General features: G+C 43.2%; 1 protein-coding gene and 1 pseudogene across 3 annotated transcripts in view; both read right to left on the bottom strand.

Moving 5' to 3' along the window:
• Nucleotides 1-748: 748 nt before the first annotated feature.
• Nucleotides 749-1,475, bottom strand: LOC140387730 (histone H2A.V-like; annotated as a pseudogene).
• Nucleotides 1,476-11,554: 10,079 nt separating this feature from the next.
• pdzrn3b (PDZ domain containing RING finger 3b) overlaps nucleotides 11,555-18,486 on the bottom strand; it is a 409,349-nt gene continuing 402,417 nt past the window's right edge. For all 3 annotated transcript variants that reach the window (XM_072472228.1, XM_072472227.1, XM_072472230.1), the window contains one exon: nucleotides 11,555-14,094. In XM_072472228.1, coding sequence (XP_072328329.1) covers nucleotides 12,511-14,094 — 1,584 coding nt within the window. In that variant the 3' untranslated portion in view covers nucleotides 11,555-12,510. The remainder of the gene's footprint in view (nucleotides 14,095-18,486) is intronic.

Here is an 18,486-nt window from a genome sequence, read left to right as displayed (position 1 = left end):
TAGAAAAGTAAAGTTACATTTAAGATTCATATTTAAAGCAGTGTATGCACACAAATTTTAAAAGAACACCAAGATTAAGGTGCTTTGAATGAGCTAGACATTCCCAAGGACTGTAAACAATAATTATTATTTTTGGAAATCTTTAGTAGAGGGTGTTCAGCAGGGATGGTCTGACAGACTTCACATCGGGCTATTCAGACACAGTGATAACAGCAGAGTCAGTTAGGTTTTAAACTGGGAGCTTTGAAGGCCATTGGCCAGTTTCAGGAGAGTGCAGGCATCTAGATCAGAGCTATTTTGTTTAATAAGCATAGTTGCCTACTGGCGTGGGAATGTCTGGTGTCTTCATTATTTTGGTATTATTACATAAAGACTATTGCACTAATTGAATTAAGTGAACTTAATCAAAATTGCTGCCGTGTAATAAAGGAATTTAACAATTCATAGCTAACCTTCTCTGACTAAGTGTTTCTTCACGTCATCTTCAAATAGATTGAGGCAGTAGGATTTGAGAAACATGAATATCTTTGCATTCTTGGATTTTGTTACCAGATATTGGACATTGTGAGTCTACTGCAGAATATAGGGGCATGGAACCAGTTACAGGAGTGTTGAATGCCACTGAACTTAAGAAGATAGCCATGACAGACTCAGTTTCGTATCAATTAATGGCTGCTATCTATGGGGTTACACTGCTGACAAAAGCAATTCAAAATGTTTAACATTTTTTTTATTTTTAAAATTTTTTTTTGGTTTTATGAATTGTTTTATTGTATAAAACACACTTGCGTAACCTAATTGTTGACAAACTGCTGTATGTTCTAGTTATATTGTCATACAGCTACAAGTCCAAACCATAGGACATACAAATAGGTCTTTCAGATTATAGTGAACACTCAAGTCCTCTCCTAAAACTCTTCCTATTTTATTTTAACTACTCTTTTAAAAAAAAATATGCCAAGTATCCCCAGGTTTCTTCTGTCCAAATTACAGTACGACAGTAGGGAGGAAGTGGGTAGGGCTCAAATCTGGGCTTTATGCAGTTTTCTGCTGTCCCTTCTTCCCAGAGACTTATGGATGTGAGGGATCACACCACCACCAGCAATGGTTGCCTTGATCAGCGAATCCAGCTCCTCATCACCTCGGTTAGCTAACTGCAAGTGATGTGGCGTGATGCGTTTTACTTTCAGATCCTTTGATGCATTTCCTGCCAACTCCAGCACCTCAGCAGTGAGATACTCCAGGATGGCTGCACTGAACACTGCAGCTGTAGCACCCACCCGTCCATGGCTAGTGGTACGAGTCTTCAAATGCCTGTGAATATGACCTACAGGAAACTGTAGCCCTGCTCTTTGAGAGCGGGAAACTGCTTTCGCCTTGACTTTTCCCCCGAGTCTTTCCCACCAGCCATGTTCCTCTGTCTCTCCCTCTCTGCGCCTGGGACAATAACCGACCACGCCTGGGACAATAACCGACCAATGTTTAACATTTTAAAGTGAACATAATCAGTGACCTAAAAAAATAAAATCAAAAGAAGCTGAATTTGAATGTCATTGAAGCCTACTTGTGACAATCAGTGATTATTATCATTCAAATGCTGAATGACAGAGACCTTGTATGTTATAAAAAAATGAATTAATATTTGTGATAACTGGAAAGCCTTGGAGCCAGAAAAAAAGCTAAAAGAACGTTACAAGATCCAGACAGAGCTTCAGCAATGCAAGCAAGAAGAAGAGCCAATGCAAATGGAAAGACAGGCGAGATCAATGCAGGAACCAGAAAGAGTGGCCACGACATGAATTCAAAGGTAGTGAGAAGAATAAAGAATTTAGTCACGTTTTGAGCTGTAAAGATTGCGTCAGCAAGGAGTCCAGTTAGTGGGCTCTTTGAATTTGGTGCTACCACTTTATTAAATCAAATTGTATCTCAAAAGGGGTGGATGGATGATATATAGTTTTCTCCTGATATTTCAATTGTTAGCATGTGTGACCAAAAAAAATGAATCAGCTGACAAATGGCATCGCACAAAGCAGAAGAAACACATTCTGCATTTTCTCATGTTAATCCTGCTGATCAATGAACACACAGAGTGCATAGGCCAGTTTAATGGTTCTGGTATTAGGCTAACAACAGAGGTTAGAGTTAAAATCTCAGCATGGCACATTGTGAAATGTAATTCTAAAATAAAATCTGATGATATGTGAACCTGGAGCCAAGGTGAAAAGGACCAAGCTGGGCTGTCAGACCAACAAAATAGATCACTAACATTCAGGAGTGACTGGTCACTGCTAGTCTGTCTGGTTTATATGTGACTCCATTCCAACTTTGCTATGAACTCTTGTTGTCCTTCACACAGTAGTGGATAAGCAGTAATTCAATAATGAGCCACTCTTAGATTTATGACTGAGAGCCTGATATGCGCAGGCAAATTATTAAAGATCTGAGAAAGTTCAATTCAAGAAAGATTGTCCATAATAGTCAACTTTTAGAGAAACAGTATATCAATGGATTTTTTCTGCTTTTAATATGGGTTCACTGGTAATCTTCTGAAAAGTTGGATATAAAATAAGACAGGACTTTGTTAATTGCAGTATATTTGATTGGGCTGCATATTCCCATACCGGCCTCCCCGAACAGGCGAAGGAATGTGGAGACTAGGGGCTTTTCACAGTAACTTCATTGAAGCCTACTTGTGACAATAAGTGATTATTATCAATCAAATGCTGATGACAGAGACCTTGTAAGTTATGAAAAAATGAATCAATATTTGTGATAACTGGAAAGCCTTCTGGACTTTTGTTTGCAGAATACAGCTTCTTTTCAAGGTCACTTTCTTGTGACATAGATTTATATTTGTTGTCATCCTAGGGTCAGATGTCATTCAGCAGCAGCCCGTGAGGGATTTACAATACTGACAAAACCCAGAACCAGATTTGCCAAGGAAAGTATCATATTTGCTAAAACTAAAAAAGATCATGGTTAAAAATCTCATAAATACAATATAATTGTGCAATTCATATGTGAGTGACTTGTGCAGTCCAGCAGCCAGTGGCTAATCTTCTAATTTCCATCCTGAAGCTGTTATGTAATGAAATTGCAGCACAATATCTGTTTCAGACCATTTGTCCCTAGAATGAAAGATCAAAAGTTTCGGGAGCATAGAAGGCTGCATTATACATAGATAATGTCTCGTGTTGCCTCAGTTATCAAAGGTACGAAGCTGGGATCTATCACTACCTCTGCTGTAATACACAGGAAGAATTGACCGTTAGCCTCTATTATGACTAATACCACTAATTGGACATATGGGCTTATTCCAAGTCGCTTTCAGAAAGAGTCAGTGACATTGTAAAGTGTTTTGTCTTTCCTGATGAGTTTTTGGCTTCTGCTAAGCGTCTCTCCAGAGTATAGCAGACTTTGCAAACTAGCAGATTGGGCAGGAAGCCAGTTTGTGTTGAACAGATGGTTGTTGAACCATGTTGCTTTGTAATCTCCTTCGTAGGATCTTAGTTATGCAGGTTCACATTAACATTGCATGATAGCTTAACGGGCAATTGAAGCTTTCAATACTACTGGACCAACATTATTACCAATGGAATAAATTGTCGTTAAATACCTTTTAAGGTACACTTTTTTGGCATTAGTGTAGTTTAATGCTTTCACACAGCTTTATAAATATTCTCATTAATCTTGTCAGTTGTCGATCACTGAGAATTATGAATGGGTTGAGTGATTACAAGGCCATAATCTTATTGAGGGCTTCAGATGATGCAAGATACAAGCATAAACGCAAGCAATATATATTCTCACATGAATCCAGATATTAGATTATTTCCACAGTAATAATGGAAATTATTACTGTGGAATAATTTCCATAGTAATAATTTATAGTAATAATATTATTAGTTACTAATACATTGCTATTCTATTTTGAGTATAGGGGCCATGTTACTTTGAACAAAATGCAAGGTGCTTCGGTGAGTGCAAAAATCAACATTGCTCCCAGACCATTCCATTCAGTTGATTTACTGTGCATTATACTTATAATTTACTCACTTGTGTCATTATATTTATTTTATTTCAAATGGATGACTGGGAACTAACATTGATATTTGATGATGTTATGGTATTCATACATTGGCAAAGTGTTCATTTACAAACTGCTCACCTGTAATTCAATTCAATCAGAATGTGCCAGTACAAATACATCCGACACATTCATTTTCTCAATATTTCATTATGGGAATTATTTGAATAAATTGTTGAGGGTTCATTTTAAAATGAGATTAAATTCAATTTTTACATGCAAGGTCCAGACAGAAGGAAATCACTCTCATATTCAACCAAATTAAACTTCTATCTTTGGAACTGGAATGAGAACATGAGTGACTTATGTAACACACTTCAATTTATTTTAATTGCTCAACTGTTATGAGGTTGCTTCCTACAGCATCTAAACGGTACCATAAAATACTTCTGTAAAAATTAATCTTGTGTTGTCTGAAGTGCTATTTCAGATAAGGGTGTTGTGATGTTTCTGGACCATTATTTGTCATTTTCAGCAACAGTGGTTCACCTTTGCTGATTATTTAAAGGGGAATTGTAACTCAGCTGCTGAACTATTTTTGCTAAACTACTAACCCACTTATCACATTCAGATACATTAAGCTTTACATGGTTCACTTGGTCTATCATTATCAAAACAGAATGGGGCCAGTTTAAGCCTCAGTTTTGTGTGGCAATGGGGCAACAAGACTTCATGGGTGGAATCTTTGCAGAATGTCAGGCTCAGACTGAAAACTGGTGTGTAACTCTCAAGTGATCCAGACCAGTCTTCTCTCCAGCTATTGAGGCTCTTTCAAGAAAAAGATGAGTGGGCATAGTTTACACCATCAATATGGCAGGGTGGGGCCTGATAGAGCTGGCAACCGGCTCGAAGGAGATAAGGGCCCCATATTTAAAGGGTGCCCCGATCATCAATGCAACCCAACAGCCCCCAGCTCCGCATCACTGAGGTATCGGGGGCTCGCCTCCTCCACCCACTTCCCCTCCCGATAATCCTCTCCCCTCCCCCATCAACAATCAGCAGCAGCACTCTCCCCCCTCCACCCCACCACAGTGGAAGTATCACCGGCACCACCCTCACTCCACTCCTCAGTATCCGATTTGCTCCTCAACACACAAATGAACACCCTCATGGGTCTCCCACTGGCCCCTCTGCTCTGCAACCTAGCATAGATTGGCACTGCCGGTTCACTCTGCCAACCTGTCAGTGCCAACATGGCAGTACCAGCATGTGCCAGGGCAACCAAGGGCAGTACCTGAGCGTCCCGCTCCCCCCCCCCCCACCACCTATACTTTTTCTACGCCCCGAGGCATCCCCTTGACTGATTATTGTTTGACCAAACATATTGTAAATTTTGGCCGATGTGACGTCATGTTGGCCAAGTATGAATATTTAATGAGGGGGCTCATGTGGCAGGAGGCTTGTTAATAATATTTAAGTACATTAAAATGAGGTTCACACCCTTTGCGTCAGTGAACCTCAAGGCGTCCCCGTCGAGGGGGTGGGGAAATCAGGATACGCGATCTCTCCCGATTTTCCGCCCCCTTTGGTGAACCCGTGCATGGCCAGTGTGGGCTCAAACCCACCCCCAATTTTCTATTGTTGGTGATGTTTGGGCTGTTGCTACCTTAGTGAAGTCTTAGAATGAATGGAACAAGAGTCAAACGAAAACATGCTGCTGCACCAGGGACCCATAACATTAATCTGCAATTTACAGATACTAATGGATGACGAATTCCACCCATTGGTACTTGCCTTGAGCAGCCTAGTCTCTGGGCAGCACGGTAGCACAAGTGGATAGCACTGTGGCTTCACAGCGCCAGGATCCCAGGTTTGATTCCCCGCTGGGTCACTGTCTGTGCGGAGTCTGCACATTCTCCCCGTGTCTGCGTGAGTTTCCTCTGGGTGCTCGGGATTCCTCCCACAATCCAAAGATGTGCAGGTTAGGTGGATTGGCCATGATAAATTGCCCTTAGTGACCAAAAAGGTTAGGAGGGGTTATTGGGTTACAGGGATATGGTGGAAGTGAGGGCTTAAGTGGGTCGGTGCAGACTTGATGGGCTGAATGGCCTCCTTCTGTACTGTATGTTCTATAGTCAGCATACCTCTACTAGATGCTCTTAAACAGATGGTAAACTATAAAAAAATTGGAAAAGAAACTTTAATAAGAATTAAAAGTTACCTCTTCAGTTAACAGACATTGGGCGGGTTCCTTGCTGGATTATTCAAGCAGTTACATGGGAATTAGGCCTAACCATAAAAACTGGAAAAAGAGAACAAGCATGAAAATTCCATCCTACTCAATGAGAATATAACGCTATAAAATGAACAGACTACATTTTAATGTAATAAAACCAGCAAAACATTTCATATGATCATTTATTATTATGACCGTGGCCTCTGTGGAAAATTAAAGCATTACTTAGCCATTAGCGGTGGAACAATAATCATATCCCGACATTTTTTTTGAATAGTAACATAATTTACAGATTTCAAATGGATAATAAAGTTGATGTTCTTTACTGCCAATAAAGCTGTCAGTAATTTAAAATGTACAGATTATAGCGAATGCTTAACATTTTACAGTTACTATGATCTATTGAAGTGTGGAGGCAAATAAATCAAGTTATGTAGATTCTCTTCAAATCCACGTGATTAAACCTTGAGCGTGAATGGAGAGTGAATCTGGTACACTGATTATGCATATAGAACTAATGGAATATCATGTATAATTTGTATTACTAGTTACCAAGTCAGCCAAGATTATAATACAACGTGTTATGGACAGGAGGGGTTTAATTTAAACAGACCTTATTTCTCCTCTCACTACCACCGGCAAACAGAAAGGTGTTTTGGATTTCCCCCTTTATAACTATTTTCCCTAACCCTTCAGCTTGGTGTGATCTGATTCTCTATCAACAAACTCACAGCAAACTAAAGGTGAGATAAAATAAGTGTGTTGGCGTATTTTACACACACACATACAAAACATGGCAAAGAGGTTTTACAACGTCTGCTCCTTTTGCGCTACTACAATAAAAAAGGGAGAAGGGAAAGAAAGGGATAAAGGGTAAAAATAAGATTTATGGTTTCACGAGTCCAGAATCAACAGTCCAATAGTGTGTTCCTTCAGAGGATAACGGGCTGACTGTTGCAGGGTGACCATCTTTCCAGAAGCGAGAACTTCCACGATGGGACAAAACACGTAGAGATGAATTAGTCTTATAGGTACAAATACCGAAGTTTCAATGTTTCAGTCGTACACAGTGTAGATGGAGGCCAGGCCATTTACATGGACAGAGCTCTTTTTGCTGCTACCTGCTCAATGATAAAATCGGAGGCTGTTTACCTGGACCACAAGATATGGGAGCCGAGATTAGGCCAATCACCCCATTGAGTCTGCTCCGCCATTGAATCATGGCTGATATGTTTCTCATTGCCAATCTCCTGCCTTCTCCCCATAACCTCTAATCCTCTTATTAATCAATAACCTATCTATCTCTGAGTGACTCATATGGCAACCGCTCCTCATATGACAAGTCCTAATTCTGGACATCATTCTTGTGCCCTGCTTCTCCTTTGAGGTCAAACAGTGACTGACGATAAAATTCAAATCCTGTGTAATTAAATGAGTTCCAACAATTCAAGTGTTACTCATGTGACAGGGTGGTTTGGGGATGAGCAATTTGGCTAATGAGACCTCTTGTGTTGAACCCTATCGTGTCTTGGAGCAGGTAACGTTGGGGCCAGCAGATTAAGGGTTTTAGCTGGTTGGGGCAGACACCTCACCTGCTAATCCATTGTGTCAGTTTAGCTGGAACTGGAATGTTTATCCGATGCAAGGAATGTTACATTCCAGGGTCTTTGAAGTGCTAGCTTTCATTCGCTTTCAAACTGCTCAGAAACTGCCAGAAGTCAACATGTGATTAGCTGGAGCCATTTTATCAATACAGAAATTGTCCTTTTTGAAAAACAGAAGAAAAAAAAGAATTTCATGGAGCAGGCTTGCTGGCAGAGATATATTTAGGGATATATAATTTTTTGTTCATGTATTTTGACTGGGACAAATGTATAATTGTGTTCTTTTAATGAACTGTTTCTGTAGGAATCATTACTGCTATCTTGGCTTTGTGTTCTATCATCTTCTCTGGCACTGCATCAAATCCCATCAACCCATCACCAATGTGCACAGGCACTTTGTCGAGTGCTTGGGCCGCTTAAATTTGCAAGGGTGCCCACATGTGGTAACTCATGGGTGTCAACTTGTGCACAGCTTGCAGACGATGTTATATAACTTATGGGAAGATTGCCCATGTGTTCATTGATATACACTGGCTCTCAGTTAAACAATGGCTCAGTTAAAAAATTCTCATTCTGCTTTCAAATCCTATCGGTGCAACAGATTAGACAAGACGACAAACACTAGAAAATTGGGGTGATTTTCAGTTTTCATTAATCAATCTTGAAATGAATTATTTTGTTGTTTTGCAGCATCAATACATCGATTCTGTGTACATTATAAAACAATTAGTCTGGTGGGTGTAAAGGCAAGGTAAATCACCATAGTCCCAGATGATCATAGGCTGCTTTCCTCTTTGAGGTGGGAGGGCTGATTGGTGATGATTTAATCTGAGGTCACCATGCCTCAGATGAGGCGCAAGGTTAAGAAGGTGGGGTCTTCATGAATGCGGTTTCTTGTAAATAACACTCATGTAGCCTGCAAACTATTGACATTAAGTGCAACTGGGCAAGCTTAGGAAACATGTAATCTGGTATTCCCAAAACTCAATTTAAGGAAAGGGCCCATCAGTAGGCGAAGGACCCTTAATTTAATAAGGCTCCTCCTTTCAGCCAGCTGCCTGTCCTGACTGGTGAACTGGGTGAGATTGTGTCACGATCTCTGCCTGAACTCCATTCCCCGAGAGTAGATTTCGTACCAAAGACATGGTCAAGGTGAAGCGGAATTACTCGCTGAATAACTCAGAAGCTAATGATGTGTAGTCATTAACACCACCGAAACAAGCAGCAAGTTCAGTTATTTCTCACGTACAGAAATTGTCAGCGATTCAGCATTTCTCAGGAATTTATGCTGCATTGGTTGAAGGAATAGAAATAAATGGGAATTTTTTTTTCCGATGTTCATTCTTGGGATGTGGGCATCACTGCCAAAGTGATCACTTATTGCCCATCCTTAAATGCCCATCAAATGGTGATGATTAGTCTTTCCATTGCTTTAGTGGAGATATTGGGGCACGTTTTGATCTGGGAGGTTAATGAACAGCCTCAGTTGTGCAGTGCTTCCACAGGGCATCTAGCAATTTTATCTCCTCAGCCACACAATCAGATTGAAGAATTGTTGGAATAGTTCAGTCTGAACCAGAAAATGTCAGAATATCTAATTCAATGCCAGATCATGTTCAGAAAGTCGAGGTGTGATAAAATGGGATTGAGAAAATGTTTTTTAAAAAAAAATTGTGACAATAATTACAAACCAAATTAATGTCACTCCACACTTGTAAACATTAATTTTCAGTGCCAGAGAGATAATTTGGCAGTAACAAAGGCTTATTGCACTGTTAAAAATTTACTCTCACTGGAACGAAGATAGAAGCCCAAACATTTTCTTTGGTGAATTTAGTGTGTAAGTATATCAGACAAGGACAGTAACCACATGCTGTTGTGTATTTCAATGCTGTATCGCTTGGTGAGATGTTGGAAATGTGCAGTGCTTGGAGGAGCTGGGCAGCTCAGACACCAACTACCTAATTTTCACATTTAACTACATGTGTGGTCACCTCACTGTTAATATTTTTGCAGCAAAATCTGACCTATTAGATGTTGCAGAGATATTTGCGTGTTCTTATCTTGCAAAGATTACGGGCGTGATCTACCAACTGTATTGAGCCCAAAAGGCGACGCGAGATCTTCTGAGATTTACCCGGTGCGCCACGCCTTGCGAGATGTAACACGATCTAGTGAGACGTCGCAATCTGAATCCCACCCATTGTGAGCGGGATCATTATTTTGCAAATATGAGTGTTAGCGTGAGACAGCTAGTCGCAATCTAATATGCTCTCCCCTGATCTACCCAAGACGTTGGGGTCTAACCCCTTCGCCTCGGAGACCTCAGGTGAGCGCCATTCAGTGCAGGACCCCACAAATGGGGGCCAGATGGAATGGCACTTGGGGGGGGGAGGGCTCCCAAGGGCCTTGGAGGCCCCAGGTGGTTGCCCTCTGGGCAGGGTGGCACCTTGACACTGCCAGTGCCACCTGGGTGGCACTGGCAGGCTGGTAGTGCCAAGCTGGCATTTTTCTCATGCCAGGTATGGGCCCAGGGGTGCCCTGCACATGTGGGATGGGGTGTGTGAGCCCCCTCCCGCTCCCGAGGGCCCCCTTATAGGCGAGTTGGGACTTTTGGTGGTGGTGGGGGGGTTACATTGGGGGGACCGGCAAGCGGAGCTCCTCAGTGCAGAAAACGGGACGAAGTACGTCCTCGACGGGGGTCCCCCATTGAGGCCCCAGTTTGCAACAGAGTCCCGATAGATAGAGTGGTGTTTCTCGGCACTGCGAGTGCCGGGGAATGCTCGGCTAAACACACTCATCACGGGACTCTGTTCCAATTTGGTTAGATTGCACACAACATGAACAAATTCATAACCTAAAGGAAAATACTTTTTGCCTTCATTTACGAAAACTTGATGAGTTTATAATAAGCAGAAGGAATAGGATTGTGGGATTCTGCTAGATGCTGCAGAAAAAGAATACCATTTTGAATTGTTTGCAGTTTAAAGGAAACAATAATGCCATTTGACACACTAAACAAACCAGTCAGACTAAACTGGCAAACAATTGTGGATATCAAGGCTGTGGAAATATGCTTCAGTGGTGGGACTAGGCTCAAGTAAATCGGTGACGATAATAGCTCAGGTTGCACTTAGTATAGCTCCTCTCATGAATTTAACTACCTTTTTAACACTATGAGGTAATGTTCCATAACGTGGTATTAAATGGGTGCATTCAAGTGTTGGAACCAAGTGCTAGGAGCCTTCTAAATGAGCTTGTGTTATAACTCCGCCTTCGAGGGTGCAGCGAGGTTAACAAAGGCCAGAATTCTCTGGCTGTTTGTTGGTGGTGGGAGTTTCTGGTCCCGCCGGGCAGTGCCTCCTCCGCACGCCTGTTTCACAACGGCGTGGGGTGGCTTCAGTGGGAATTCCCATTGACAGCAGCGGGAGCAGAGTACCCCGCCCAACATAGCTACCAATGAGAATGACATTTAAACCTAGATTTGATTTGCTAGATTTGTTATTGGAGTGAGATTAGCAAAGGAAAAATTCAGACATCCATTTCTCTGTCAAACTATCTGAGATATATTTCCTGTGACGCAAAGGTAATAGAGCAAAATTTCAGATCTAACTGGTGTCAAAGGCTGGTGTTGAAATTGATGGTGTTGTCCATTTTATTTGAAGTAATGCAACATGCAACTGAAGCTCAAATATAAAACAATAATTTATTTTTATCTTTTACAAGACATCAAAAGTGTGTAACTAACTAAATATTAATTAAACTGCATCAGTTTAATACATTTATGTCTACAAAGCGTACAATTAACTACAATGGGTTTTCACAGTTCCACAATCTGTTTCATATAAACAAACGGTATTTATGTACATGCAATGAAAACAGTTCAAATTTACTGCAGTAAGAAACAGAAGGTGATGGAAGTACTCAGTAGGTCCGGCAGCATATACGGAGAGAGGAGCAAGAGACCATCAAGAAGATTCATATTTGACTCAACATTAACCCCATTTTTCTCCAGAAATGCTGCCAGTTCTGAGGAGTGCTTCCAGCTGTTTTTATTTCAGATTTCCAGCATCTGCAGTATTTTGCTTCTAATTGGCTGCAGCTTGTTTTGCCAGCAGAACTGCTTTCATGTGAGCACATCCCAGCAGTTTTGATAAGATCTTCCAGCTGAAAACTGATTAAAGTTTAAGCAAGTTACACGAAGAACAGCAAGAAATTATAAAATACAAGATCCTTTTCCATACAAATAGATAACATGACAGCAGATTTCTGTATGATCTAGGCAAACAGCATTTTATATCTAAAACACCTGATAAGAGCCTCCAATTCATATAAAATATTAACAATGAGAAAGTCTATTGGCATATGTGAATTTCCAAAGGTAATAACTTGCAGATTCTAAGCAAGGTGAAAAACAAGGTATCAGGTGGTTGCTTAAAGTATATTACTTATTATTTCTGCCTTTACAAAGGTATATTCAGATCAAGTTGTATCTTGTCACCCACTGACGTATATGTAGCACTTCCATTCACATATGGACTACTGACGCATCTTATATATTTACACAATATGCCACTTTTAACGAGGCAAGATCTTTTCTACCTCAATTGGTAGTATTTAATTTACATGGTGAAAAAGCTTATTTATACAGTAGTTACTGACAACAGGGAATTATATACCCTTGTTCCATCAGGTGATTTAGTCCCATGGGTTAACAGTTCCTGTATTGTCATCCAGTTATCAAATATTTTCTTGCTTCTTTTCTTCATCATTTTTTTGTGGCTCAGTTCAATTATGTTCACCTCCTTTTTCTCATCAGTACTCTGCTGTTCTTTTAAACACTCCAAGCGGCTCTGCATCATGAATTCACGCCGCCTTCTCTGCTCTTTTGCACGTACCAAATGCTGCTTACGTTCTTCCTTGCTCCAATAACGGCCCATTTTCATCTCACTTATTGCATCATCGTCAGTCGTCATACCGCAACGCTCTTCTTTAATCTTCAACGCACGCTCCTTAAGAAGTCTATCTCTGACAGGACGCTTGGTTATGTATCTGGTTCCATCGCTTCGGATTTTTACCTTCCATTCCATTTTGGGTTCTATCTGATTGGAGGATTCATGGGAAGAAGGCTCTTTGCACAGACTTACAAGACTCATTTGGCTCTGTGCATATTCCACAGCAGATTTTTGTTGTATCAACTGCATGTAGCTTTGGTAGTGCTGGGCATGTGCTGGGATGTGGGCATGTTTATATGGGGAATGGTGGAATGTGGTTGGGCAGGGGGTGTGCTGCGACCCCGAGTCCTGGGCGAAGGCATGGCCTTTGTTGCTCTCTGCAATTTTTCTCTCCTCCTTTCCATCAGACTGGTGGCCGTGATCAGATTCCTTAGTAGCCGAGTTGGATTTCACAGGGATGCACCCTTGACTCCATGGAAGGGACTGTAGTGGCTTTTGGGGTGAGTTGTTCGGAACGGAATTGCTGGGTGCCCCCTCAATGCTTTGACTGTTGATATTTTCAGCTGTCCTGCTCAAGGAATTGTCAGGAGACAATTCTAACGTCAGCGGTGTACTTCTGCAGCTCTCACCAGTGTTGTAGGCACTGGAGCTATCCTTATCGGATTTTTCAGGCAGTTCCGTGATGTCAGACAGTGCGTGTCTGTGGCTGTCAATGCTGGTGTTGTAGTTGTGGAAACCGCTGTTGTGTAACATCCATGATTCCCTGTATTGCTCTTTCAGCTGCTGCATCTTATGGGCGCGCACAATATTCAGGCACTCGAGCTCAATGTTGCGCAGTTCTTCGTTCAACATTTCAAGTTCGCGGTCAACAATTTCCCGGTCATTTTTACTCATATCCGTGGTGTTGCTTTGATAGTAAAGGCTGTACTGATTGTTACTCTGCACCTGGCATTTCAGCTCCAGCAGCTCGCGGAACCTCTCACACTCGTCAGTTGGAATGCCAAGAAAATCTGCATCGGTGCAGTCTCCAGAGATGAACGATTTGTCACTGAATGGCACGTCGCAACTGCCAAGAGTGTCATGGCTGCACATGAGTTTCACGTGGCTACTCAAGGTATTCAAGGTGGTTTGCTCGTCTCCGAGGTTCTCTTGTTCGGAGCTTTCATCGTTTCGAGTGCTCTCGTCAGTGCGCCCAACCCCACTGTCTTTCTCATGCTGGTTTGACAATATAGTGGCCGTGTCAGTTGTTCCTTCTTCCTCTTCTTGCTTTTTCTGGAACACAAAGGAATGGAAGAGAACAAAAATATATAAAAACTTCCACAGAACCCGAAAAGTAGATCATTTGAAGTTTGCCATATCTCTAGAAATCTAAAAGCTAGGAAGCTGTTGTGCAGGGAAATTAAATTAAAAAAACACTATTTTCATGTTTGCACTTTCAGCATTCTGTATTAAGCTACTGTTCATGGGTATGATGCACCGACTTACACAATATTACAAATAATTTAAATCTGAAACAAAGGCAGAAGATGATGGAAACATATTGGGCGGGATTCTCCCCTACCCGGTGGGGTGGGGGGTCTCGGATCCGAGGAGTGGCGTGAACCACTCTGGCGTCGGACCGCCCCAAAGGTGCGGGGAAGGGGCTTGGCGCCACGCCAACCGGCGCCGAAGGGCCTCCGCCAGCCAGCGCGAGTTGGCGCATGTGCGGGAGCACCAGCATGTGCTGGCGTCATCCCAGAGCATGCGCAGGGGGGTTCATCTCCATGCCGGCTATCGCGGAGGACCACAGCGGCCGACGCGGAACAATAGAATGCCCCCACGGCACAGGCCCACCACCGTGGGGGCACCTTCCGGGGCCAGATACCCTCGCGCCCCCCCATGGATCCCGGAGGCCGCCCGCGCCGCCAGGTCCCGCCGGTAAGGACCTACTCTAATTTACGCCGGCGGGACCGTCAAAAACGGCCGGTCACTCGGCCCATCGCGGGCCGGAGAATCGCCGGGAGGGCCACTGCCAGCGGCCACCGACCGCCCCGCCAAATCCCCGGCGCCGGAGAATTCCGCCCAATATTTCAGAATCCAAATGATGACTTGACCTTGGAATATTAACCTGTCAGAAGCTGACAACACATTTTCAATGTCTGACAGAACAAAAATGTAGACTGTGATTTTGCCACCCCGTTGTTGATCTCGTTGCTCTGGGTGCATCGCGGGAGAGGCCCAGGTCGGGCTTCACACAGGGCTCCATTAATCTCATTTAAATATGTGCGGCCTCATTCTCCCAGTGCCCGGGAGTCACCGGCTGCACTGGCGAGGCCTCAAACGGGAGCTGATTAACACTAGTCTCCACAAGCAGAGGCCAGATGAGATGACCACTCCGGGGGTCTTGGAGGCCATTGGAGCCCTCCGGATGGTCAGGGCAGTACCCTGGCACTCCCCATTGCACCAGGACAGTGCCAACCTGGCACCGCTGAGGTGCCACTGCCAGGGTGCCAAGCTGGCAGTTCTAGGATGCCAGGGGCCTGAGGGTGAGGGCCATGCTCATGAATTGGGGGGTAATCGGGGGGGATGTGAATGGGGTATAAATGGGCTTCATAAAGTCATAAAGGTTGGGAGTGTGAAGTGGGGAGGTCCTGAGAGGAGGATAGTCTGAAAGGGGGGGGGGCCCTCAACAAGGTGTGCTTACTTGGTAATGTCCATGTCTGGGGGGTGGCATTATCCATGGGCTGGGGGTGTGGGGGACCCTCAAGTTCACTTAGAGATTGGGGCACTCTTTCAAAATTGCGCATCGATCTCGGATGAGCTGGTTGCGCTGACGAGTTCAGTTCGCCACTGCTGAGAACATTTTGAAGTGTGGGCTGGACCAGGGATAAACTCCCCAAGGCCTACAAAAATGACTATGTGTCTATGTGTGGGTGAAGCTAAGTCTGGATCTCACCCAAAGGGCCAATGGGATATACCCTGCCAAACCCGCCCCAAATGACACTTCATCCCGCTATACCCATTAAACATTGTGGCCCAGGTTTTAGAAGTGGGTTTGGATGGGGAAGGGAGTGGGGGGAAACATGAGGCATGAGAGAGGCACAGTTGGATGGGGTAGAGAGGGCGGTGGCGATTTGGAGATCAGCCCATCTTCAACGGCTGGGCCTCATTTCCATTAATATTCTTCGATTCAGATTTTGACCCAGACAGATCCAGTCAGTCCCTGATCTAAGGGCGACACAGGAGGCTAAAGCAAAGGACTTGCAGAAATGACCCTCAGCATCAAGGCAAGTAGTTGGCTCCAGTTGAGGACAGATGGTGGCATAGTCCTAATGTCACTTATAATCCAGAGGCCCAGGATATTGCCATTGGTTCAAATCCCACTATGGCAGCTGGTGGAATTTAAATTCAATTAATAAACCTAGTGTCAGTAATGGTGACCATGAAACCATCATTGATTGTTGTTGTAAAAACACATCTGGTTCACTAATGGGAAGGAAATCTGCCATCCTTATGGTCCGGTTTACATGTGACTTCAGACCTACAGCAATGTGGTTGACTCTGAAATAGCCTAGCCAGCCACTCAATTCAAGGGCACTTGGGTATAGTCATATCGTCAACAAATGTTGGCATTGCCAGCGACAACCAAATCCCATGAACGAATAAGAAAGAAAAGTGATCAGGGAAAGGCGGTGGAGCCATGGGAAATTAATACTCAGAAAGTTGTCTTGTGGGAAGCAGGTACGTCTGAACCACAAGGATGTCCAAAATAGAATTTAAAAGCATTCCTGCCTGGGCCTTTTCTGGCCCATGACCTAGCTTTTGGCATGTTTTAACCCAACAAGGAAGTTGTCACTGTTTCCCTTCTCAAACTTCCAACTAAGGTAGCTGATTGGATCCCAAGAGAGTTATTGAATCATAGAATTTACAGTGCAGAAGGAGCCCACGCAGACACGGGAAGAACGTGCAAACTCCACACAGTCACCCAAGGCCAGAATTGAACTCGGGTGTATGGAGCTGTGAGGCAGCAGTGCAAACGGCCGTGCCACCATGCCGCCCTTATTGGGCTCTGATCTACATATTTAAACAAGACGCTCCAAGCTTGGGACAGGTATCTTGGTCATTGTTCAAAAGAGCACATTAACATCAAGATATATTGCGGAGGCCTAGAATGAGCGGCTGAGTAAAATGGGCTTGTACTCTCTGGAATAGGAGGAGAGGTGACCTCACACATGTACAGAATTCTTGAGGGACTTGACCTGGTGGACACATATAGGTTGTTTCCTCTGACTGGGGGGTTCAAGGATATGGAGCACAGTCTCAGGATGAGGAGTTCATCATTTAGGACTGAGATGAGGATACATTTCTTCATTCTGAGGGTTGTGAAACTTGAAATCGTTTGCCCGAGAAGAATGTGGATGATCTATCATTGAATCTTTTCAAGGCTGAGATGAATGGATATTTAGTATTTTAGGGATATAAACAGCAGGTGAGAAAGTTCACTTGAATACTTGATTGTATTGAATGGCAGAACAAGCTGGAGGGGCCATATGGTCTATGCCTGTTTCTATTTCATATGTTCTTACGTTCTTAGGCAGCAGGGTTAGAAGGGATAAATCTTAACTCTCCTCCCACCTAAGTGTTGAAATGGTTGCCTGTTAATCTCAATTTGACAGGAGGTATTTCATATTAGTACATGCTTTATGGATCGCATCATTTATGGAGTAAGGAAGTAAGTTGATATTAGAGAAAGAGCTGTGCAGTCTTAGCTACTGTCACTGAAGATGTATTTGGCGTAATAGAGAAATAACAGTCTGCAATTTCATCAGTTACTCCTCTTGTCCATTGGTGCCTGCAAAGTTATCCCTTTCCCAGAACAGGAAAATTGCTCTCCTCCAGAAAGCCAATTGTTGAAGGATAGAATTGGAGCCAATCTTTGCAGACTTTTTTATTTATTACCATAATTACACATTACAAACGTACACCTCCTAACACAGCAACCAAAGTTTTAATTTGTGTCTACCAATGGGGCTAAAGTAAAATTCCAGTTAATGCCCACCACTGCATACAATTATTTTATTTTGTATATATTTAGAGTACCCAATTATTTTTTCCCAATTAAGGGGCAATTTCGCAAGACTAAGCCACCTGCTCTGCACACCTTTGGGTTGTGGGGGTTAGACCCCGCAGCTCCAAAGTCCAAAGATGTGCAGGTTAGGTGGATTTGCCATGCTAAAATGCCCCATAAGTGTCCAAAAGGTTAGGTGGGGTTACGGGGATAGGGTGGAGACGTGGGCTTCGGTAGGGTGCTCTTTCTAAGGGTTAGTGCAGACCCGATGGGCTGAATGGCCTCCTTCTGTACTGTAAATTCTATGCTTCTATGAGACCCATGCAGACATAGGGAGAATGTGCAAACACCGCACGGACAGTGACCCAAGGCAGGGGTTGAACCCGGATACATGGCTCCGTGAGGTAGCAGTGCTAACCACTGCACCACCATCCCGTCCTACCTACATACAATTAAACACAATTATCAGACATTTAACAATGAATACACAATCAACACAGATAATCTATTCATGCTACTGCCAATTGTCCAGATGATGTTCAGGAACACCTACCGGTGGACATTTAAAAATATTTATTCCCAGCATGAGTGTCGCTGGAAAGGCCAGCATTTGCTGC

This window comes from Scyliorhinus torazame, chromosome 13 (genome assembly GCF_047496885.1).
Source record: "Scyliorhinus torazame isolate Kashiwa2021f chromosome 13, sScyTor2.1, whole genome shotgun sequence".
NCBI lineage: Eukaryota > Metazoa > Chordata > Chondrichthyes > Carcharhiniformes > Scyliorhinidae > Scyliorhinus > Scyliorhinus torazame.
Note: the sequence above shows the minus strand (reverse complement) of the source record. Positions and strands in the feature narration are given on the sequence as shown.